The sequence below is a fragment of the Elgaria multicarinata genome, chromosome 6 (genome assembly GCF_023053635.1).
Source record: "Elgaria multicarinata webbii isolate HBS135686 ecotype San Diego chromosome 6, rElgMul1.1.pri, whole genome shotgun sequence".
In the NCBI taxonomy this organism is placed as follows: Eukaryota; Metazoa; Chordata; class Lepidosauria; order Squamata; family Anguidae; genus Elgaria; species Elgaria multicarinata.
In genome coordinates this window covers 1,676,077-1,701,067 of record NC_086176.1, presented here as the reverse complement: position 1 = coordinate 1,701,067, position 24,991 = coordinate 1,676,077, and the positions used below count along the sequence as shown (strand labels likewise).

The window sequence follows — 24,991 nt, the reverse complement described above, 5'->3', positions numbered from 1 at the left end:
CCATCAGGGCTGGCCCAAGACGTTCTGCTGCCTGAGGCAAGGACAAGATTGCACTCCCTAAGTCCTATACAAAAGTTGAGCAGACTGGCAGTTGAATCTCCATCGCACCTGAGGCAGACTGTCTTAGTGTGTGCAGGTCCTCCAAGCTTGGGGGGCTCAGGAGGGCTGCTGTCCATGTTCCCTTTTCACACCACCCAACATTCACCCCCTGAGGCAGCCACAACAGTCAGCCCATTGCTGGAAAAGCGAAATGCTTTTTGTTGACTTCTCAAAGTTCCTTACAGAATAAAATACAACCAACTAAAAAGGATACAAGTCTTAAATTACAAGACATATAGTAACCTTATGGATCTAAGGTAATGAAAACAAGGGAAGTCCACATAACAGCAATATTTTATTAGCTTTTTAAAACCAGAGTTTATAAACAATAAGTTAAACAAAGTAAAATTATTAAATAACAAAAGGGGTTCCAGCCCCCACACATATATTACATATTCATTGAATAAAACCATATTTTAAAAAGTTACTACTAATTGAGTCTTAGAAAATAAGTGCATTGCCAATTGTCAAACAATATATTACAAATGTTCTTCATTATGAGAGGCCACCTATGGTCCATGTTTGCTGAAGTCCATCCCAGTTCAGAGTGTGACTATAGAAGACTTCCCAAACTCAGTAAGAGGTAGCAGAAAGGCTTTCAGAAATGAGAATCCCTGAGAATGAAAGAGCCTGACAGTATGACTATGATCAAAACCATGTTACCAACTTACATTGGTTTCATAATAGTTTAACTGTCATGGCTTGCCCCACAGAATTCTGGGAATTATAGTTTGCTCAGAGTTTCAAGCATTCCTAGCTCTCACCCACCACTTATAATAAGACAATGACAGAAGAACTCCTATCATGGTTCTACACAGAATCAAACAAATATGATAGGAACAGCCCATAAGAAAGGAACACGGGATGCCAACATGGAGGTACGTACTGCTGGGTTTTGCAGAAATACATTCATTCATTAACCATATTAAAACACAGCACTCTTATCTCATGAATCTCATCCGTTCCTGTGGAGTTGTATTTACACTATGCCAGAGGTGACTAACCCTTGAATCTATACTGCTGCTTCTTTTCTTTTCTTAAAAAAAATTAAAATCTACGTAAGTTAAAATTTGTAACTGAGATTCAACGTATTATTTTTCAAGCTCAGCTCCAATTAATCTCAGTGGGGTTTGCACTGGAGCCCTTGCCCAAGGTTATTATCAAGAACCTTCTGCTCTATGGCCTTGTGGGATTTTGATGTGGGAGACCTATGCTCAGTTCCCTGCATATCTATGAACTCACTGAGTGACCTCACACAAGCAGGACTGGCTTGATTGTAGAACCAATCCAAGCCCTGCGCTTGGGGTGACAGTATCTTAGGGATGCCAGTGAAGCAGCAGGCAATCTGTAAGTGATCTTTCAGCGACCCTTGCAACATTGCAAATCTCTCAGATTGTATGATGCAACTACCTGGGGATGGAAAAATGTCCTAGGTTGGCCCTGGAGCAAACTCACAGTTTCTGGACCTCAATTACATGTATGTTAGAATGGTCCCTCTGGCATCGTGGTGAGGATATGAACTAAAAACAGCAAAACATGTGATGTATGATCAGAATAAAACTAGCAATAATTTCAAGATGTCTCCTTGTATCTATTTGCTTCCATATTCTTTAGGTAGAAAGTGGAATGTTCATCAGCACCCATTGAACTCTTGCAGTTTTCACTTTTTATTATCCTAACGCTTGTTTCCAGGTCACAATGGCTGCTGGCTTGCATCTTCAACATGATTATTATTTTTAAAAAAGTTATCCATTAGATTAAAAAATAAATAAAAACTGGCAGTGAACATCAAAAGCACAGAAGGGCCTTTGAAATCAACAGGGCAATACTGTTAAATACTTAAATCCCACTCAGTTCAATGAGGCAACTGTGTTTTTCTGGATGGCACCAACTAGTGGTCAGTTAATTGCTGATTTTAAAAAACTTACCAAAAAATCTACTGGCATAGTATAATACTGATTCCTGTAGATAATGTGACACATATAGATTATGTTAATTGGCAAAACACTTCTTATTTAAATGTTAAATATTCTCATGTTTTCCCATGGGACAGTTTTTGTATTATTCACAGTGGCTGGAGATTTCTGCCTCTGACAAAATGACATGAACGTTAAAAATAACCCCATGAGAACTCTAAAAAGGTGGCCTTTAAAGGGAAAGGGTTACACTGTGACATTATTTGGCTCAGTTTCCACGAGTTTGGAATTATGGTTAACACCAAGGCTCCATGTTGCAAAGACAGTCCCCATCTTCATTTAGGAGGGAAGTAACTTCTGAAATGGAGTCCATTCATGTGAGTTTCGATCCAAGGGAGGTATTGTGTGACCCTTGTGTAGACTCCAGGCTTCCCTTTCTGAGAACAGCCTTCACCCCAGCTGACAATCCCATAGAGCACCATCCTGTCATTGGACTCACAAACAAAGGGACCACCAGAGTCTCCCTGATAAGTCAAAACATAGGAATGATGGTTAGCATTCTCCAGTGTCCATCAGAATAACCTAAACCAAGGGCTGGATAGGGGTTGAGTAGATTCACTGAAGGAGCGAAAGTCCTGTACATGTTTAGACAGACAATTTCCACAACTCCCAGCATTCCCCAGCCAGTCATGCACAGGATTGTGCCCTACGTAATACATCTAGGGAATTCTGGCACCATTGTTTGTCTGTCTGCAGTAGTTACTCCATTTTGAAATATGGGATATGGTGAGAGGAAGGATACATGGCAGTTTCACCACAACCATCAGGGAGCCCATCCTCACCAGACAAGTGAGCTGGGACATCCTAACAAAACTGGACTTTACATCTTAGAATCATACAATCATAGAATAGCAGAGTTGTAAGGAGCCTACAAGGCCGTTGAGTCCAACCCCCTACTCAATGTGGGAATCCACCCTAAAGCATCCCTGACAGATGGTTGTCCAGCTGCCTCTTGAATGCCTCTAGTGTGGGAGAGCCCACAATCCCCCTAGATAACTGATTCCATTGTCGTACTGCTCTAACAGGAAGTTTTTCCTGATGTCCAGCTGGAATCTGGCTTCCTTTAACTTGAGCCCATTATTCCGTGTCCTGCACTCTAGGAGGATTGCTGCAAGATGTTTGAGATGGGGGAACATACAATTCTAAATGTTTCAGCCATACATGAGGGAGTATTCTGTTCACATAGGTTAAATTAGGCAGAGACCATTCTGCTGTCCTAGAATTTATAAATGGCAAACAAGCAAACTTACACTGCATGAATCAGTTTTCCACTGTGGGTCCCCAGCACAGAACATGTTCTCATTCACCGTACGACCTTCATAGTAGTTCTGACACAAGGTCTGGGATATCAAGCGCACGTTAGTTGATTTCAGAATCCGTGAGTAGTAAATGTTAGCTGCAAACAAGAGATACAACATTTATGTGGGACCCTTCTCAGGGACTTCTGATGCTAACAGTCCATTTCATGGGTGAAAACTAAGGAAGAACTTCAGAATCTGCTTCACTAAGTGTCCTCAGGCCCATCACCCACACTCGTAAGCTTAACTTTGGTGGATTACACCACAGCAAAAGAAAAAATTAAACAAAATTTGCAAGATTTATTCTGAGCACGGAATGAGTGCAGAATGAGAGCTGGAGTAGAAAAATTTCTCACACAGCCATTGCTATTGGCCTCAAGAGCTTGTGAGTCCCATAAAATGGGCAAAAGTTGGAAAAGACAGGAATGGAAAAGGCAGCCACTTACTCTTGTTTTCTTTTCCATAGCCAGAAACTTCACATTGGAAATTCTCTCTCAGTGATAAGCCTTGAGAAGGCAAACAGATGGTTTTGACAGTGTTTGTCTCTTCTGCACACTGCCCAGAAGATGATCTGATCCTTATTAAGGCTAAAAGAGGAATAAAAGGTGCATGTTAAGTAGGGAGCCTTCCATCCTTAACTCTGGTTAAAAACAGAAAAATTGATGTCGAGAACTACCCGTTCCTACTGCTACTCCAACTAATTACATCATAATATGCATAAATGCATTTGCTTATTTCCACCTTCCCCTCCCTGATGGCCCCCATCAATAATTTAGACTGTAAACGCCAATAAAAATGTGGACTGCAAGGGCTTCTCTGTTTATTTTACTGTACAGTAAATAAAATGTTAATAGTACTAAACATGTATAACGACCTTGTAATGTAATCTTCCAAGTCCTTACCTAGCTCAACCATGGAACCACCATGGACACATTTCCCTGCTGAGCACTGGGGTGGGTGGGATAAGAGCTTATTGGAGATAAGAGCTTTTCTCTGTAGGCATAGTGGTGGAGCCAAGAGAGAAAGCAGCTAAATGATTCAGTACTGCTTTCTTCTGAGCCTTGTTCTGCAAAGGTGTGTCCTGCTTACTTCTGAGTAGACATGCTGCTCATGCTTACTTCTGGGTAGACATGCATAGGCTTGATATTTGGGGTGCTATTTGAAAGTGCTGCTGAGTGATTCAGTCCTGCTTATTTCCAAGTAGACATATAAGAGAGCAGAGGCTCTCTAACTAGAGATAGTGATGTCTCCTAAATCAACCAGGAAGAATTCATTTAGAATTACTAGGACCAACACTATATCCACTAAAATATTCTGGCTGACTCTTAACTTCCTTAAAAGTAAGCTCTTTCCAGAGATGGGATGAAATCTTGCCAAAAAGCACTGCAAGTGTCTATACACTAGTGACTAGTTCAGAGAAAGACGGGGATGTCATTAGTACCTGTACCCTTTCCAAACTATTTTTTACATTCCTCACCACCATATTGTTTGCGATATGGGAAGGATGTCATTACATTGGAACATATAGAGTGGTGTGGTCTGACCCATTCCCACTGAAATGTGTCATATATTTATTTATTCATTACATTTTTATACCGCCCAATAGCTGAAGCTCTCTGGGCGGTTCACATCAGCAAACGTAGGCCAGAGGGGCATTCTGTACCCCAAGCGAGCTTGATTCCACTGCAGGGTTAAGGGAAGGAGACAGGCCTCAGAGCCCTGCCTATCACTTATGGCAACAAGACAGGATTCTTAATACGACCCCTCTCAGGGCTTGGTTTGGGAGCATCAGTAATCAGCTGTTGGCCCTCTTGTTTCTCCGCTCCTTGTTTTGAGCAGAAAAAACAATTAAAATAACTTTCTGACTGGGAAATGTTGTTTACATACCTGGCCTCACATAGCTGAACATTACTATTCTCCTCTTACTGAGGGACGTTTAGTTCTAACTTTAGCACAGAACTCCTGAAAAACATGCCAACGACTCAGAAAAAAGAAATTTGAGATGTCACGTTACCAATGTCATTGTTGTAGTCCAGTGCTTCTTGTGAAAATGCCTCATGAATGATAATCCTATCCACATTAAATTTTTGCTCATTTGCATCAGTAGCATTCACTGCAGACTTTCCGAGAAAAACAGTGTACCTAGATGTGCTGGGATTGCTGAAGAGAAGCAAAAGAATGAAGATGTGAATTCCAGGAAGATTTGTACAGCGGTGTCTTCATAATGTTGTTTACTGTTTTCTTACTATCACCTTCACCCTGTCCTTTGTATCATGGTATTATATCTGTGGGTTCACCATTATAAATATAAATTAACAATATAATATAATAATATAATTTGCATTTCCCCCCTTATTATTATTATCATAATAATAATAATAATAATAATAATAAAAAATTTATTTCTTACCCGCCTCTCCTTTTAGATCGAGGCGGGGAACAACATTAGAACAGGAATCAATACATCTTAAAAATTATGATTTAACATTGATCTGGATAGGCCTGCCGGAAAAGGCTAGTCTTTAAAGCTGCCTTAAAATCACACATAGAGTTAATTTTACGAATCTCCTCCGGCAGGCCGTTCCACAATCTGGGGGCGACAGAAGAAAAGGTCCTCTGGGAAACAATAATGTTTCAATAATAATAATAATAATAATAATAATAATAATAATAATAATGTTGAAATAATGTTTTTCAAGAAGAGAGTGGGATTTAAATTTTCTATGTTCCAGCCTTTGCTGCTATTCTGTATTTTTAGAATTAATAAACATTCTGAATCAGCAAAACACAAATATATCAGCACAAAATATAACAAAGGGAATGAATTGCTTTTAACAACATTCCGTGTGACATTCCAAAAGGTTCTGAAACACTTCCATTCATCTTCAGATCTATGAATTCCCCATCTCCCTTATTTAGCACAGATATACCATGTTCACTTAATTAATGTAGCAAAGACTCACAACTAAATTAATCACTTTTTAAAGCTTGTGCTTTTGTTTGTTTCAACTCAATGTGATATACCTCTAAGTAGATACGTATAGTATTGCACTGTGTGGATATATAATACTAGCTGCAAGAATCATTATATATCCACAGTTTCTAAAGGAACAATGAACTTCCTTTAGAAACCTTAATAGGTTTCTTTCTGTCCTACTGCTACACTTTTGGGGCTGAGTTAAAATGTCTTGTAAATGGGGTTGAAACATTGGTTTGGATCCAGATTTAAATGCATGCAACTGGCTAGCAGAAGCAGACTTTCCCTTCCTCCCCATCACAGCCCAGTCAGTCCCCTGAAGATGCTACACAGAGGGTTGTTGGACCCTGCTGAATGCGGTGAACAGGGGAAAGGGGGAACCAGTGGAGGCTGGTGGCACCAATGTCAGTGGGGTGGTGAATTCAGACTAGGTTTCAATTAGAACTAATCAGTAGGGATGTGCTCCGCTTCTAATCGGACCGGCGAATTAGAAGCGGAGCGGGGTGCTTCACCTCCCCTTAAGGCGGAGGCGAAGAGGATTGGGGGGCTGGCGGAGCGTGGCGAAGAGGATCGAGGTGAAGGCGGATCCTTCGCCTCGATCCGGAGCTCCGCCGGAAAGGTAAGTGGGGTTTACCAGGCCCTGCCGCTGTTGCTGTTACCCATGCGGCGACGGCGGCAGGGCCCGGTAACCCCCCCGCCCTCCTCTCCCTTACCTGCCTCCGTCCGTGGTCCGTCGGCTTCTTCAATTGAGCCCGCGGTTCAACCAGGAAGTCTGGGCCGTGGCCCAGACTTCCTGGTTGAACCGCGGGCTCAATTGAAGAAGCCGATGGACCGCGGACGGAGGCAGGTAAGGCCCCCCTCCCCCTTGGTCCCTTACCGGGCTCTGCCGCCGTCGCCGCCCGGTAACCCCCCCCCCCGCCCTCCTCTCCCGGCCTTACCTGGCACCACTCCCCTCCACTGCGGAGCTCCGATTCGGAGCCGGAGCTCTGCGGTGAAGAGGAGCGGAGTATGGGCGGAGCGGCGTGGAGCGGGCCGATCCGAAATTTTCGGATCGGCCCGCAGGGTGGAGCAGGGGGTCCGTGCACACCACTACTAATCAGAACTAATCAAAGGAGCTATCCAAGGTGCTTCCAGTAAACAGTATAGGGTTGCAGCCTTGGGCCCACTTAATAGAGCATTAAGTCCCATTTAATTTAACGGAACTTACTTCTGAGTAAACAATCATAGTCTTTGTTCATGTCACAGCACTATTTTTATAGCACTAGATGTTAACTAAAGAACCTCTGTCTAGAAAAATAACAAATTAGATGTATACAAGAAGAAGAAGAAGAAGAAGAAGAAGAAGAAGAAGAAGAAGAAGAAGAAGAAGAAGAAGAAGAGTTGATACTTACTTGCTAGCGAAACAATGTGCTGCTGTAAGGACCCAACATGGATCAATGAGGCTACCACCACAAGTAAACCGACTTGTAGCACCATCCCTATGGGAATGGAAGATGCTTGCAATCCAAGGCTGAGACTCAATGTTTGCCTTATGTCCACCTACTATCTTAAAGGCTTTGCTAATGCTCTTCTGACCACATGTGGATTCTGTGAAAGGAAGAAAGAACCTCAAGGATTTGCTCAAACAAAGAACACATAGTGCCTCACAATAAAATCTGGGTTCTTACTGGTAGCAAGATCCTTCTGTGTATTTTAGCTGACCTCATACATTTCGAGGCCAAGTTTTAGGGCTACTATATACTTTCAGCAAGATCCCATGGAAATGTTCTCAAGGGGATGCTCCACTTTGAATGCTCCCTCCAGACAGAAAACTCATCGGTCAGGGAAGGGACTAAACTAGGACCGTTCTACCCAAATTATGAGTTTTCTGTTGAGGGTTGTTTTGTTTTGTTTTTGTTTTTTTGGTCTAATTATGTTGCCAGAGTTAGTCACTGGCCAGAATATGCATTTCTCCAACTTGCTTTGTTTGATTCTATCATGAGTCAAGCATCAGTTTCAGCTCTGAGAGTAAACTGAACTTCTGAGCATAAAAGCAGGTCAATATGGATCCCGGGGGTGGGGACATGTAATTTTCCAGTGTGTCTGAGTAGGGACATCAGGTGTCCTGGAAACAATATGGTCCAGGATTCCTTATTATTATTATTATTATTATTATTATTATTATTATTATTATTTATTTATTTATATAGCACCATCAGTGTACATGGTGCTGTACAGAGTAAAACAGTAAATAGCAAGACCCTGCCGCATAGGCTTACAATCTAATAAAATCATAGTAAAACAATAAGGAGGGGAAGAGAATGCAAACAGGTACAGGGTAGGGTAAGCAGGCACAGGGTAGGGTAAAACTAACAGTAGAAAGTAACAGTAGAAGTCTGCACAACATCAAGTGTTAAAAGCTTTAGGAAAAAGAAAAGTTTTTAGTTGAGCTTTAAAAGCTGCGGTTGAACTTGTAGTTCTCAAATGTTCTGGAAGAGCATTCCAGGCGTAAGGGCAGCAGAAGAGAATGGACGAAGCCGAGCAAGGGAAGTAGAGGCCCTTGGGCAGGCGAGGAACATGGCATCAGAGGAGCGAAGAGCACGAGCGGGGCAATAGTGTGAGATGAGAGAGGAGAGATAGGAAGGAGCTAGACAGTGAAAAGCTTTGAAGGTTAACAGGAGAAGTTTATATTGGATTCTGAAGTGAATTGGAAGCCAATGAAGAGATTTCAGAAGCGGAGTAACATGGTCGGAGCGGCGAGCCAAGAAGATGATCTTTGCGGCAGAGTGGTGAACAGAAACCAACGGACTGATGTGAGAAGAAGGAAGGCCAGAGAGAAGAAGGTTGCAGTAGTCCAACCGTGAAATAACCAGTGCATGAACAAGCGTTTTGGCAGAAGAGACAGACAAAAATGATCGAATCCTGGCAATATTATACAGGAAAAATCGACAAGATTTAGCTACTGCCTCAATATGAGGAATAAAGGAGAGCGAGGAGTCAAATATAAAGCCAAGGCTACGAGCTTCCTTGACCGGAGTAAGCGTAACATCATTGACAGTAAGAGAGAATGAGAGATGAGGAGAAGGTTTAGGAGGGAAAACAAGCAATTCAGTCTTTGCCATGTTAAGTTTCAAGCGACGATGAAGCAGCCAAGCTGAGATATCTGAAAGACATGCCGAGATACGATCGTGAACATCAGGAGAAAGTTCCGGAGATGACAGATATAGTTGTGTATCATCGGCGTACAGATGATATTGGAGGCCATGAGACTGAATAAGCTTGCCCAAGGGCAACATGTATAAGTTTTATACATGTTCTACTAGTTCTGAACATGCTCAGTCAGCAGCATCCTCGGTACACCTCCAGGACATCAGATGTTCTTTTGAGTACTCAGGCACCCTAGAAAGCTACATTTCCCAGGGTCCATTGGGCTTAGGATGCTATTGTTGCAACATTTCAGCTGCCATGGAGGAATGAAAGCCTTTCAGTTGCTGCTGCTGCTGCTGCCATCAGGTAAGTTTTGCATGAAGGGAAAGGAGTGGTATGGCCTGGCTCAGGCTTGCCAGTAAGTATTCACAAGCCTGATTCACAAGTATTCGAGCCTTGATGTGCTCCGAACAGTGTTTCCACATTTCAGAATTGGGTTTAGAAAAAAGCTTTCTTTGTTTTGTTTGAGGCAAAATAGTTGAGTCTAGTTTCAACTAGAGCCAATGATGTTTCCCCTTCATTATTTCTGAAATAAGGAAAAAGAGGACACACAGCTCTATTTCTCCTTTTCATCTTCATAAGGTGAGGCTGTGGATGTGCTGAACCGGTGCCTGGCTGCAACAATGGACTGGATGAGGGCTAATAAAATGAAATTCAATCCAGACAAGACTGTGATGCTGCTAGTGGGTGGTTCCTCTGACCGGATAGTGCGTGTTCAACCTGCTCTGGATGGGGTTGCACTCCCTCTGAAGGCGCAGGTTTGTAGCTTGGGGGTTCGCCTCTGTCCCTTGAGGCTCAGGTGGCCTCGGTGGCATGGAGTGCCTTATACCAACTTTGGTTGGTGGCCCTGCTATGCCCCTATACAAGGATAACCTAGCTTCAGTTGTCCATGCTCTGGTAACCTCCAAATTAGATTACTGCAATGCGCTCTACGTAGGGCTGCCTTTGAAGGTGGTTCGGAAGCTGCAGCTTGTGCAAAATGCAACAGCCAGATTGATAACCGGAAACAGAAGGTTCGAACATGTAAAACTGATTCTGGCCTGCTTGCATTAGCTGCCTATACATTTCTGAGCCCAAGTCAAGATGCTGATTTTAACCTATAAAGCCTTACATGGCTTGGGACCACAATACTTGATGGAATGCCTCTCCCAACATGAATCTACCCGTACACTATGCTCAACATCTAAGGTCCTCCTCTGAGTGCCTACTCCAAGGGAAGCTCAGAGGATGGCAACAAGGGAGAGGGCCTTTTCAGTGGTGGCCCCCCAATTATGGAATGATCTCCCCAACAAGGCTCGCCTGGCACCAACATTGTTATCTTTTCAGCACCAGTTTAAGACTTTTCTCTTCTCCCAGGCAGTTAACAACATGCTGAGGTTTTTTTTAACTGACCCCAGACTAGTAGTTTTAATGATATTGCCGTTTTTATGCTTTTAAATTTTTGTATATTTGTTTTTAATGTTCACTGTTTTTAACTTTTGTAAACCGCCCAGAGAGCTTCAGCTATGGGGTGGTATATAAATGTAATAAAAGATAAATAAATACTGTGCAATATTGTTGAAAGTGTTGCTTTTCGTATTCACATTTTGGAAGTATGCTTCACATTCACATCCTATTGTGTTGTCTGTACATGTGTGAGCCTGTCCAAGATTATTGCCCCATATCTTGGCTTTCAGAATTGACCTCCATGCCACATTACAGGATGTCATAGAACACCAAAAACATATTGGCTATGACAGCAAATAGAAAAGAGTAGTGTTCATAGGAACTTAGCACATATTTTTTTCCTTTTACATTTTTGCTAACTATGATAATTATTAGTGCTACAGTGCTATGCTTGGACTTCCAGATGAAGTATGAAGCATCTCTGAAGACACAAGTTGCTTTACCTGTCTTCACTCACTTCGGTTTGCTGCTCAGCCTGACTCTCAGTCCTGCTTAATACAGGCTTTTGAGGATTCTTCTGTTGTACTTTAGTTTAGTGCTGATCAAATGTATGGCTGAGTTGAAACAGTGCTTTTTGCAAACGCTTTTGCTGCACCATGTAAAAAATGTCCTCCTTCAAAGATGGGGGAGGGGGGACCTGAAAGAGTTCACAAGCATTTGTGCACTCAGCACAAAGGCAGTTGGATGCAAGACACATTGTCCACTGAACTGCCCTCGTCTGCCCTCAGGGACAGCATCATAAAGCTGAATCTGACTGCCTACTGTTCCCAAGAAGAAGGCAACTGGGCTAAAGAAAAAATGGTGCAGAAGAGGAAACCACCTAGGTAATGAATAGGCTGTGAACAAAATGAGCAAAGTCCCCACACACCCCAGGAACATTTTGGCTCCCCTGAAACTACTATCTTCATCCTGAAAATGTTCACAGGTCAACTTTCAGCACAGCCTGAATCAAACCAATCCTCATACCGCTCCCCTCTAGTCTCTGCTTCCCCTCCTTCTCTGCAGTGCAGTGAGAATACATCCTGCAAGTTAGGCACAACTTCATAAAATTAACTCTTAGAGCACAGATTTTTTGGTTTCTTGAAGCACAATTTGGATCTCTTGCAACATAACCTGCCTTGATTTTGAGGTTCATAAGTATCTGATACTCTCAGTAATAACTTACGTTTTTTACAGGTGGGTATCTTACAGGGCGTTGAAGAAGTTCGATATCCCTTCTTGATGTAACACCATGGTTTAGATTGGCCATTGGGGTTTCTGGAAAACAGTAGAACATTGAGAAATATTGATCCTCAGTAATACCAGAAACTGTCTGTAGGGGCTGGCATAGTCTCTTCAAATTAATGGAAGATACCTTATTAGTAATGTCTGTGAAAGGCTCCCGTAGGGCACTGGCCCCACAAAATACTTAGTGTCACTATTTGCAAAAGAGAATAGGACTCCTGAATCTCTAATAGTTGCCTAATGGAAGGATTTCAGAAGAAGAGGCAGGACAAGTTGTCCCAGCCAAAAATCATGTTCTTCTAAGAAGCCAGTTGTCTCTTGTACCTGGTCATCCTGAAAGCGTCGTATTGAATTTCTGTTACTCACAATAACGATGGAGGGAAAGAGTCCCTAGCAGTATCAGAGGCAGTAAGCCCATGTACACCAATTGCTGTGGAACATGGGCAGGAGGGTGCTGTGGCAGCACTCCTGTCCTGCTTGTGAAGCTCCTGTCGTCAACTTGTTGGCTGCTGTGTGAACATAATGCTGGAGTAGATGGACCCTAAGTTGGATCCGGCATCAGGACTCCTCTTATGTTCTTAGTTTTGAGTATGAATAAGTCATATGTTACTGGAAGATCCAGTCATTCACTAGAATGCGGATCATAGCTGATATTCTTGGAGAATGTCAAAATCATCAGAGTCTGCTCAAAAGGACATTGCAACACTAGACGTATAGGGTGGGGGTAGGGGGAAATATTGGGATAGAATGCAATTGGACCTACATTTTTATACTCTGCCGCATTTCAGTTACCTGCAGTAGTTGTGTTTGCCTAATCCAAGCTCCATGGCATTCTCCATGCCATCATTGTAAGGGAATCTCTGTAGCCCAAAGGCATCCCAAGACATGCAGTATTCATTGTTCTGATTCACTGACACTGTCCCTCTGTAATCCTCCCCATTGCTTGTATAACAGGCACTTTCAGCATCTGAAGGTAAGACAAAATGATTGACAATTGAGAATTGTTTACTGTTCATGTCAGGACTTTTTCAACCTCAAAAGTGGCCGCTTGTGTCAATAGTCACGCTGGTTAAAATCAACCAATTCCTACATCATAGCACAAATTATTTAAACAACAGCCGAGCATGTCAAGAATTAACAGTAACAGGGAGAAATAAAACTAGTAAATTCAGAGTTCACAGAAAGGTTCATGAAAAAGACACATTTTAAATCAATAGAGGGAACCTGGCAGATCTCACTTGGGAGGGAGTTCCATTATGCAAGTGTCATCCATGCAGACCAGACTGATAGTTTTAAACACAGAAAATACTTGTATACCATTATATTATGATACATGAGGTGCATAAGAGGTGCATTTAAAGATTTACAGCTTAATCTGTTCTAATCTGTCATAAACTAGATGGGCAGCATGTCCCTTGACCTTAAACGTTTGGATGCTGAGAACAAACGAGGGAACTGGCTGTCTCATTACCCCCTTTAAGGGGATTAGAGTCAAGTACACCCAGTAGGTGCAGCCAATAATCATTTCACAGGTTCCAGTACACACAACCTTCCCAGTCCCATTTCTGTTGTGACAAATTAACAAGAAAGGCCTTGTCTCTTTTGGAAAACTGGAGGATTGATTGATGTCTTTTAGGTCAGTGCTTCCATGGGAGATCAGAGGCCAAACCCATTTACTCACATATGTTCTGGGGCTCATCAGTCCTCTCTGCCCACTGTCCCTGGGCACCCAATCTGCCTGATTATTATGGGGCTGCCCTTCCCTCCTGCCTAGGTATAGGAAATGCCAGTTCAGTCTAAGGAACTCAGGGACCTCTCTTGTTCTCTCTCTCTCTCTCTCTCTCTCTGGCACTTCATAGGGTTGACGTCTTAGATGCAGCTGATGTTTGCTGGGTTGCAGTCCTTTGCCTCTGTAGTACAGGCGAATGGAATCGCTGGCGTTAAGAACACTGGGGCAGAGAGGAGGGGGCTGCTGGCTGTTAGATGAAGCAGAAGAAGTTGCGAAGTGTCGTACCTATTTCACAGTGATCGCCAGTATATCCTTTTGCGCAGAAGCAGCGTGGGATTCGAGAAAACATGTGGAACCTGATGCAGTTCCCTCCATTTAAACAGTTACAACCTATAAATTACATTAAAAGAATTACTATATATAAAATGCAAACTATTTATTTATTTATTTATTTTTATTTATTACATTTATATACCACCCCATAGCCAAAGCTCTTTGGGTGGTTTACAAAGTTAAAAACAGTAAACATTAAAAAGTATACAAAATTTAAAAACCATCAGAAACATAAAAACAATGGTATAAAAACAACAGTATCCATTTAAAAACAACAGTTCTGGGGTCCATTATAAAACAAACTTAGCATTGTTAAATGCTGTTAAATGCCTGGGAGAAGAGAAAAGTATTGACCTGGTGCCTGAAAGATAACAGTGTTGGCTCCAGGCGAGCCTCATCGGGGAGATCATTCCACAGTCGGGGGGCCACCACTGAAAAGGCCCCCTCCCTTGTTGCCATCCTCTGAGCTTCCCTCGGAGTAGGTACTCGGTGGAGGACCTTAGATGTTGAGCGCAGTGTGATGCGTGTAATGTAAATTACATTCAAAATACTTTATATAAAACATAACACTCTGTGATAGGTGTTATTTGACTATGGAATTCATTCATTTATTGATTGATTTGATTTATAATCTACCTTTCTACCAAGAAAAATGTCATACAAGGCAGCTTACAATCATAAATAAAAGTGGATTAAAACAATAATAAAACGAATCATTAAAACACAATGAAATGCTACGGGCCAAATGTCACATAACTTGCAAATGTTTATAACAACACTCTAATGACGTCACCAGAACTTGTTTACTTCCAGTAGTTCACTCCTAAAGCTGCTTTTCGTCAGAAGAAAGACCATCAGCACTTTGTTACCACTATGCAACAAGGCATTTGGCCCTTTGTCAAACAGCAAAGTTTTCATTCAAAAACAAAAGCGGCAAAGATTTCTTTACCTTTATGTCCATATTTAGTTTTGCTCGTTAGCCTGTTCTGCTTCTGCCAATGGTGAGTCTGAGAAGTAACAATGACAGATCAGTTATTCTCTGGGAATTATGGAAAAGAAGTATTTAGATATAGCAGCTCCTAAACAACTTTTTTTTCTTATTTGATTTGCCCTTACAATGTATAAAGTAGGCAATCGTTTCCACCCTATAGGGAACTGAGGTGGGTGACCAGAGACAATTTGACCTTGGATTTTGTGGCTCTGTCTATAACTGGTTTGCCTCCTATCTAGCGGGTCGCTCTTTCAGCGTGTTGACTAATGGCAGCTCGTCTTCCTCCTTTCCCCTTTCAGTAGGGGTTCCGCAAGGCTCGGTGCTTGGCCCGTTGTTGTTTTCCTTATACATGTTGCCCTTGGGCAAGCTTATTCAATCTCATGGTCTCCAATATCATCTGTACGCCGATGATACACAACTATATCTGTCATCTCCGGAACTTTCTCCTGATGTTCACGATCGTATCTCGGCATGTCTTTCAGATATCTCAGCTTGGCTGTTTCATCGTCGCTTGAAGCTTAACATGGCAAAGACTGAATTGCTTGTTTTTCCTCCTAAACCTTCTCCTCATCTCTCATTCTCTCTTACTGTCAATGATGTTACGCTTACTCCGGTCAAGGAAGCTCGTAGCCTTGGCTTTATCTTCGACTCCTCGCTCTCCTTTATTCCTCATATTGAGGCAGTAGCTAAATCTTGTCGATTTTTCCTGTATAATATTGCCAGGATTCGATCATTTTTGTCTGTCTCTTCTGCCAAGACGCTTGTTCATGCACTGGTTATTTCACGGTTGGACTACTGCAACCTTCTTCTCTCTGGCCTTCCTTCTTCTCACATCAGCCCGTTGGTTTCTGTTCACCACTCTGCCGCAAAGATCATCTTCTTAGCACGCCGCTCCGACCATGTTACTCCGCTTCTGAAATCTCTTCATTGGCTTCCAATGCACTTCAGAATCCAATATAAACTTCTCCTGTTAACCTTCAAAGCTTTTCACGGTCTAGCTCCTTCCTATCTCTCCTCTCTCATCTCACACTATTGCCCCGCTCGTGCTCTTCGCTCCTCTGATGCCATGTTTCTCGCCTGCCCAAGGGCCTCTACTTCCCTTGCTCGGCTTCGTCCATTTTCGTCTGCTGCCCCTTACGCCTGGAACGCTCTTCCAGAACATTTGAGAACTACAAGTTCAACCACAGCTTTTAAAGCTCAACTAAAAACTTTTCTTTTTCCTAAAGCTTTTAAAACTTGATGTTGTGCAGACTTCTACTGTTACTTTCTACTGTTAGTTTTTCCCTACCCTGTGCCTGCTTACCCTTCCCTGTACCTGTTGGCATTCTCTTCCCCTCCTTATTGTTTTACTATGATTTTATTAGATTGTAAGCCTATGCGGCAGAGTCTTGCTATTTACTGTTTTACTCTGTACAGCACCATGTACATTGATGGTGCTATATAAATAAATAATAATAATAATAATAATAATAATAATAATAATAATAATAACAGTAACAACTGCACCAGAAAGTAACAAGGAAAGCTCTTCAAGGTGCTACAGCAACCTTCTGTAGCTCCAAATTGCCCTCATTCTAATTGTCCTAAATCAGAACTTTAACTTTTCCTTGAGAAAGGGTTGAGATTTTACAGCATGGGTGATTTTTATAAAACAGAGGTGAGGAAGCTCTTTCAGCCTGAAGACCAAATTCAATTTCAGAGATGCTCTCAGGAGCCACATACCCTGGTGGGTACAGCTGAAGGCAAAAGGGATGGAACCCAAAATAACAATATATTGTAGCTTAACATTTACTGCCAGTCACTAAAGCCTTAGGGGAGGCATTTGAACTTTCTAGAATGGCTGGGGCAGGGGGACACTGCACGAAAGCTAAGGAGGAAAGGGATTGGGGCCAGGGGAAGGGGCCAGAGCATCTGGGGAGCTCCAGGAGGGAAGGGTTTAGCCCCTGGGCCCGAGGTTACCCATCCCTGCTCTAACACATAGCAGAAATCTGCAAATGTCTGTATTTATATTGCATTACACAGCAAATAATTTTGTGGCGAAGAAGCCTCCTCCCCCTAGTGTCTGCCCTAATGTCACAGGGGGTTAGGGCAGGCAGAACGGTTTCTAGGCTGCTCTGATCATGCAGAAAAGCAGGCAGAAGGGCCTAGGGAGAGAGGGAGTAGAAGAATCAAAGGTGTGGGAAAGAAATAGACCAGAGCTTGAAAAGGAGAAGGGAGAAGGGGAGCTTGAAAAGGCAGGTTAGAAAAAGAAGTGGTCCAGAGCAATTAGGGGGACAGGAGACGGGCACCGCTGGGGGCGGGGGCAGGGGCAGGGGGGCAGAATCAGATGCTGGGGGGGGGGAGGAAACTGAGACAGAATGAAAAGTAAAAAAGAGACCAGGGGGACCAAAAGGTGCAGAGACCAGGTTTTGGCTGGTTATTACAATGACCAACTTAAGTGTTGTGCTACAAAACACAATCTGATATACAAGCAGTACACAAAACAAAACAAAAGTAGGGGAAGTCTTAAAATAGGTTTGGATCATGGTGGAAGGGGAAGCTTCGCATTTATGGTCAAAAATGGAAATGAGCACAAGCGGCTGTCAGTTGCTATTCCTGTTAGTTGCAAAACTTACTGATGTAGTGTCTGCGACAAGAGCACTCAACATTACAGAAATGATGATGAGGTGGAGAGGCTTCATGGCATTGGGTAAGAGGTTCCTATTTTCACTGGTTTGGTTCACTTCTTTGGTTCTTCTTTTTGCTGGTTCCTGAAAATAAAAGAGTAACTTCAGGCTTGTAAAATGGGGCAAGGATTGGTGATGTAAACCCCAGCCCTTAAGATTAACCTCTAGTCTTCTTTAATCCCTTGTAGGGCCGATGAGAGGCGGGGGGCTGGGGGAAGCTGGTACAAATTACTGGGGCCTGGTGGTCCGGAAGGGCCCCCGGGGCCCAACTATGTTGCATGTGTTTTTGTCTTTCTAGGTAGTATCATTATTTGTCTATTGTTTTTGACATCCATTGTAAAATCAGTGAATTTCAAAGAAAATAATAATAATAATAATAATAATAATAATAATAATAATAATAATAATATACAAACATTCGCTTCTGCTTTTTGACAGGAGATGTAGGAGCTCAGGGGCCTTCCTGGCACCTGGGGGCTTGGAGGGGCCCGGAAGAGCTTGGGGGTCAAGAGGAGGAATGAGGGGAGAAGAGGTGGCCAAGGGCCCCGAGTGCCCTGCCTCTCGCTATGGAGGGCATCCCTTTCCATAGTGTTTCAAAAGCCTGCAAAACCTGATTGGCCAGAGATGGCAGTAGGATAAAGGGCAACAATATCTGTATCATCACCTTTGATTGTCTAAAATAGTATCATTTCTTGTCAGCCTCTTGCACAATTACAAGAAATAAAAAGTACAGCCCATTTGGAGAACACAAGAAGAAATCTTACTGTTCATACTTGGATTCTCTCTTCAATTTTTTGCATTTTAAAGTCAGAATATATATTCTGCATTCTAAAGACCGATTACATTTTCTGGATTTAAATATAGGTGTTCAGCTATTCTAATATCTCTCCTAAATGTGTAATATGAAAATGTCTCATTGATTCCTGTGGAGCATACTTCTACTTAAGTGTGCTTTCAGATTATTAAGTGAAAGAGAATGCCAGTCTAGGGAACAGCACTGTTCACAGATAGGCTGCAAGCCTAAGCGCAATTACCTGGGAGTACATTTGAGCAGATTTGCACAGATGCACACAAAGAAACATTGCAGAGCATGTTCTAGTCTCTCTTTACCAAGCATGAAACCACTTGGCTGCTGTTGGGGATTAGCAATATGTTAGTTTGATTTCAAAGTATGAATAATCTAAGAGTCTTAATAAGTCTGTCTGTTTTTAATTTATATATATGGCAGAGGTTTCCCCTTTTTTAAAAAAAAGTGTGTGCACACAGTGTTGTAAGTTGCTTCATTAAAAGTTAATACCTTAACCCCGGAAAGTGATTAACTCATCTTTATAAAGCCTGGGGTTATTTCATCTCTGCATGTAGTGACAAAGAGCTGTGTTTCAGGAAGGTATTGGGAAACAAACAGGCACATCATGTTTCTGTTACCAAATTAGGCGACAAACAACTACCATCCTGATTCAGGCCACCCTTTTGTTGAAACCAGGGATTAAGGAGGAGGCATCATAAAAGACTGATGGAGAGTTAAATTCCTATTTCAATCCATTCACCCTTCCCCGCCCAGTTTGTAATTTCTGCAAGGTCAGCAAAATATATGAAGGTCTGTTACTCCTTTTTGCTCTTATTATTACCAAAATAGCAGTCTTCCTCTCACATTGTGCTAATGGGCCTTCTGCTGTTTTCATTGCAGTTGGGTGCCACCACTTAAATGTTTAGGTTAAGAGGTTTAGAGCTTTATCACACCAGCGTTACATTGTGCAATCACTGCGAATTGCATGCAAAGGACTCCGAAGTTTTCCATCTTATAATCTGCTTTTATTGTGAAGTACTCTCATGTATCCTGCTTTAATTGCACTTCTTAACCAAAAAAAGTGCAATATTTTGCTACTAGTTTTCGAGCGTATCATTTGTTGTTTTCCGAGCGGCCACTGGGGCTCAGGAGCAGGATTTGAAGAAAAATTAAACAAATGCTTACATCTGTGTAAGCTTTAAAGATAAAGACATCAAAATTGGTACAGTAATAGATATTAAGGAGAGCTTTAAGCATACCAAATTTGAATCAGATTGGGTCATCTGTTGATTTTTTATGATTTTTTTTAACATTTCCCCCCTTAAACCCATCTCCTGGTATGCAAAGGATCTAGCCGCCCTGTAGCAGCAGCAACAACAACAACAATGGCAACAGCTTAGCACTGTAGGGGATAATTCGAGGGAAACAGGTACGTGGGATGAAGCTCTTACTATGCAATCCTAACCATGTTTACTCAGAAATAAATCCCACTGAATTCAATAATCTTACTCCCCAGTAAGTCTGCAGAGGACTACTGCATAAGGCTGCAATTGTATGCATACTTACTTGTAAGATAATCCCATGGAACAAAGTGGCCAATTTGGATGGCTTTGAGTTGGATAAATTCCTGGAGGAGAAGGCTATCAATGGCTGCTAGTCCTGCTGGTTATGTGCTAGCTCCAGCATCCGAGGCAGTAAGCCTGTGTGCACCAGTTGCCAGGGAACATGGGTGGGGGAGTGCTGCTGCACTGTGTCCTGCTTTGTTGGTGCCTTGTTGACGGCTGGTTGACCACTGTGTGAACAGAGTGCTGGACTAGATGGACCCTCGGTCTGATCCAGCATGGTGCTTCTTATATTCTTATGTTCTAAAGTGGGTGAGCAAATGTAGGACTGAGCTGTATGGCTGCAATTCCATGCACACGTACTGAATGGTAAGTCCCATTGAATGAAACCATGCATAAGGGAGTGTTTTAACATAGTTGCATTTGGAGAACAGAATTGCTGGGGTTCCCAAAACTTGCATGACCAAGTCCTATTCTGCTAGCAAGATGCCACATGAAGGATTGCCTCTCGCCTTCTTCTGTTCTGGGTTGTGGGGCTTATTACTATACATTCCCAGGCTTTAAACAGCTGGCAGTCTTTCTAGAGATGGTTCTCATCATGCTGAGTGTCATCTTTCCCTCTGCCTTCACCAGGCTGATTTTGCTACCAACACCTCCATAGGCTAGACTTCTTGTTCAAAGCAATCAAAGCAGGGTGTACCAGTTCAGAACTAGCTGTCTGAACTGGTACACCCTGCTCAGGCATCTGCCTCCCACCACACCACACCCCGTGTCAAGGGCTAGAATCCCAACAGGACCCTTTGCTGGGAAGCAACTTTCCTATAAAATTCTAGGGCAGTTTCTGAAGTCTATCCTGAGCATTGTGGCTTCACTGAAACCAAATAAGTGAGGACTTCACCTACCCATGTTCAAAAAACAAAGACAGAACACACTCACATCAAGCATTGCTCACCTGTATTTGTACACTGGCTTCATCATTTTGTTGCTTATCGGGACATTTAAATCATTGTACATTGATATCATTGTTCATTTGTATATGTAAACTGATTTCATTCTGTTCACAATAAAAATTGTCCAGTGAGTATCAGTGAGGCTGATCATAAGCAAATTCCTGGCTAAGAGGCAAACATTGGCCAGGCAGCAACCATCAAGTTGTGGTTACTTATCATGATAAAACCCGTTCCCTTTCCTGGTGTAGCCCTTCTCCTGGCCAATTTGTCTTTTACTCCTATTGAAACCTCCACAATGGACGCAGGGGAGTAAGGATTTGCAGGCCATCTGTGTGGCTGGCCAGGTGCACGGGAAATCATAGAATCATAGAATAGCAGAGTTGGAAGGGGCCTACAAGGCCATCGAGTCCAACCGCCTGCTCAATGCAGGAATCCACCCTAAAGCATCCCCGACAGATGCTTGTCCAGCTGCCTCTTGAAGGCCTCTAGTGTGGGAGAGCCCACAACCTCCCTAGGTAACTGATTCCATTGTCGCACTGCTCTAACAGTCAGGAAGTTTTTCCTGATGTCCAGCTGGAATCTGGCTTCCTTTAACTTGAGCCCATTATTCTGTGTCCTGCACTCTGGGAGGATCGAGAAGAGATCCTGGCCCTCCTCTGTGTGACAACCTTTGAAGTATTGGAAGAGTGCTATCATGTCTCCCCTCAATCTTCTCTTCTCCAGGCTAAACATGCCCAGTTCTTTCAGTCTCTCTTCATAGGGCTTTGTTTCCAGACCCCTGATCATCCTGGTCAGTAGCAAGGTTTCCCACGGCTTTCACGACAGCCATCTCTGCCATGCGCCTTATTTTTTGGCCCCTGCTTCATGAGGAATGGCTCCTGTTCAAAGAGGTCTGGGGCGCTGCACAACGATGCTGCACTGGCACCTCTCCCAACTGCTTCCCGGTCTGCAGTGCCGATGGTTGCAGGTTGACCATGTGACCCAGCGCATGTATCATTCAACCTGTGCATCAAGCTGCTGCCTTAGAGCTCGATCAAACTCTTATCTGTGTGGGCTGCCAGGATGAAGTTCTTCTTAATTCTGGTAATAAAGAGCTGCAAAATGCCAGTGAAATTTAAGAGACAGAGCTAAGAGGTCCTTTTCGCGAGATTGGTGTGGATTAGGTCGTGACTGCATCTGTGCCTTGGCATGCAAGAACACATAGCCTTGAAACTGAACCCCATTGGATAAGGAAGCATCAAGATGCAAAACGAAAGCAGAGAAGCAGCTTGTGTGTCTTTCACGCCCAATTTAAATTCAAAAGTTGGCAGAGATACAGAGGAGTATTCTGTCCTAAAAGAACTCCACTTGTAATCATATGAAAATCCAAGTCGAAAAGCAATCTAGAGCAACAAACCATGGCAACCCACCTGGATGGAAATGCACATGTAAGAGACATGCCGGAACTGTGCTTGGCTGTTAGCACAAGAGAAATGGCTTAGCATGGCTTCAAAATGGGCTGTACAATGTAAAAGCCAGATAAAAATACACCAATACAGATGCATAACCACAACTGCGAGTGGTCATGACTGAATTCATGCTTTAAGCACATGCCTCTTTCTTCCGTAAATGTTAAACTATGCATCTTATTTCAGTCTCCGCTGTTTTACAGTGGGTTCATCTAGATTACTGCTTGTCTCTTGCCTGAAATTGCCCCAAGGGGTGAGCTATCGAAGCTTATTTGTTGAGAAAACATACCCTGGACCTTGCAAGGCTCCCTTGAGCATGTACACAAGCCTCTTCCAAGGCGGTATTGATTGCTTTGAAAAGGAACATCACTACAATGAAGCTTTGCGATAACTGAAAATAGCATACAGTCTATGAGCTTTAAAAGGTTGCAGTCCTTCAACTGGGCTCTTCAGAAAAAATGCCTGTGGGTAGATTAGCATTTAATATAGATAAGATTTAAGGTGCTGCACTTACCAGTCGAATGACAGTGCAGAAGCTGTGCCGTATTCTGTACAATTACAGCCGGCTTAGCCCCGTTGATTCTTTAGCAATCTCAGCACCGCTCACTTTCTGACTGTTCTGCAGAGGAAATAAGGCTCTATATAAACTCTCAGTATGAGCTCTGATTGGATGGCTGTAGCCTATGATGCATTCCAGCTTGATGACAAGAATGATACCACCCCGCATTGCCCGAAGCTTTGCACCACTAGGAGAATTCAGGAAAACGGACATTTAACTCTTTGCAAACAGAGGTTCCTTAGACATGACTCAATAGGGGAATTCTGAAATGCTACAGATTGCAGTTTCACTACAGAAAGGTATATAATCTAAGCTGTTGTATGTACCTGGAATTAAATCTGTATGCAGAGCCTTCTCAGCATAATTCATTATCAGTGTGTATTCTTAATTATCTTTGCTGGAAGGGGAAATGAATATTTGGTACTGAAGCAAAGTACCTTGGTCAGAGACAAAAATAGATACGTTAACTGATGTTTTCATGCTGCCTGCATTTGGGATGTCTCATTAATCATCAGGTAAAACTGCCAACCTGGTGCTATCCAGATGTGCTGGGCTATTAGCACCCCAACCAACACATCTGGAGGGTACCAGGTTGGGGAAGGTTGCTTTATGTGATTGAAAAGAAGAGGGCACAGGAGCTGTCTATGCTACAGAGAATTTGTAGAGTTCAGTTTTGTCTTGTTCAAAGAGTATCTGAATAGTTGCGCATTTATCTCTGGAGATGAACTGGCTAGAAGCTCTTGAAGAACATGTCTAGAAATATAGTATCCCTCCTGCATAATGAACAGTGCTCACAACTAAACAATAGCTCTGCATGATTGTATAGTAGATTTAATTACAAATTGTAACAGAAAACCCAGCAGCAATACTTCCAGCACATCTAACATCAATAGGTGCAAAGGGAAACAATTGCACCTCACTCTGTCAATAGTAATGTGGGTGAGTGGTTCCCGAGTCTGGGAGACAGGCTCATTGCCTGTTCTGGATGGGGTTGCACTGCCTCTGAATGAACAGGTTCCTAGTTTGGGGGTACTCTTAGACCCATTTCTGTCGTTGGAGGCTCAAGTAGCCGCCACGGCTCGGAGTGCCTTTTACCATCTTCGGTTGGTTCGCCAACTACGGCCTCTCCTGGACAGGGATAGCTTGACCACGGTGGTACAGGCATTGGTAACCTCAAGATTGGATTACTGCAACGCGCTCTATGTGGGGCTGCCCTTGAAGCTGCTTCGGAAGCTGGAGCTAGTGCAGAATGCTGCAGCTCGGCTGTTGTCTGGAGCTGCCCCTTTCCAGCATGTAACTCCTCTGCTGAGGAAACTGCACTGGCTGCCTATTCGCTACCGGGCCAGGTTTAAGGTTCTTGTACTTGTGTACAAAGCCCTAAACAACTTAGGACCAGGATACCTGAGAGAGCGCCTTCTCCCTTACCAACCTGCCCGGTCACTGAGGTCATCCGAGGGCCTGCTCCTGGTGGTTCCACCTAGATCCATCCTCCGATTGGAATCCACCAGGGGAAGAGCCTTCAGCGTGGTGGCACCCCTCCTGTGGAATTCCCTGCCCTTTCGGCACCTCCTGAAAACATCTTTATTCCAAGAAGCCTTTCTTTAACATGCAGCCTTGGATTACTGTTATTGCTTCTTTTAAATTTTGTTTTAACTGTTTTATTCTGTTTTTATTTTCATTTTACCTTGTACACCGCTCTGAAATTTTTCAATGAGGAGCGGTATATAAATATTCTAAATAAATAATGTGCAGTCTGTACC

At 42.9% G+C, this 24,991-nt stretch overlaps 2 protein-coding genes across 11 annotated transcripts in view; one reads left to right on the top strand and one right to left on the bottom strand.

Moving 5' to 3' along the window:
- The window catches only part of CAMK2G (calcium/calmodulin dependent protein kinase II gamma), a 566,994-nt gene that overhangs the window by 132,054 nt on the left and 409,949 nt on the right, over positions 1-24,991 (top strand). The window lies entirely within an intron of this gene.
- On the bottom strand, positions 382-23,269 carry PLAU (plasminogen activator, urokinase). The gene is made up of 11 exons (XM_063128870.1): positions 23,187-23,269; positions 17,875-18,009; positions 15,218-15,275; positions 14,221-14,325; positions 12,999-13,173; positions 12,148-12,239; positions 7,742-7,937; positions 5,388-5,533; positions 3,820-3,960; positions 3,326-3,471; positions 382-2,539 (listed from the first exon to the last, which is right to left on the bottom strand). Exons 2-11 carry the CDS (start codon positions 17,938-17,940, stop codon positions 2,351-2,353), a joined length of 1,314 nt encoding a protein of 437 aa, XP_062984940.1. The 5' UTR covers positions 17,941-18,009; positions 23,187-23,269; the 3' UTR covers positions 382-2,350.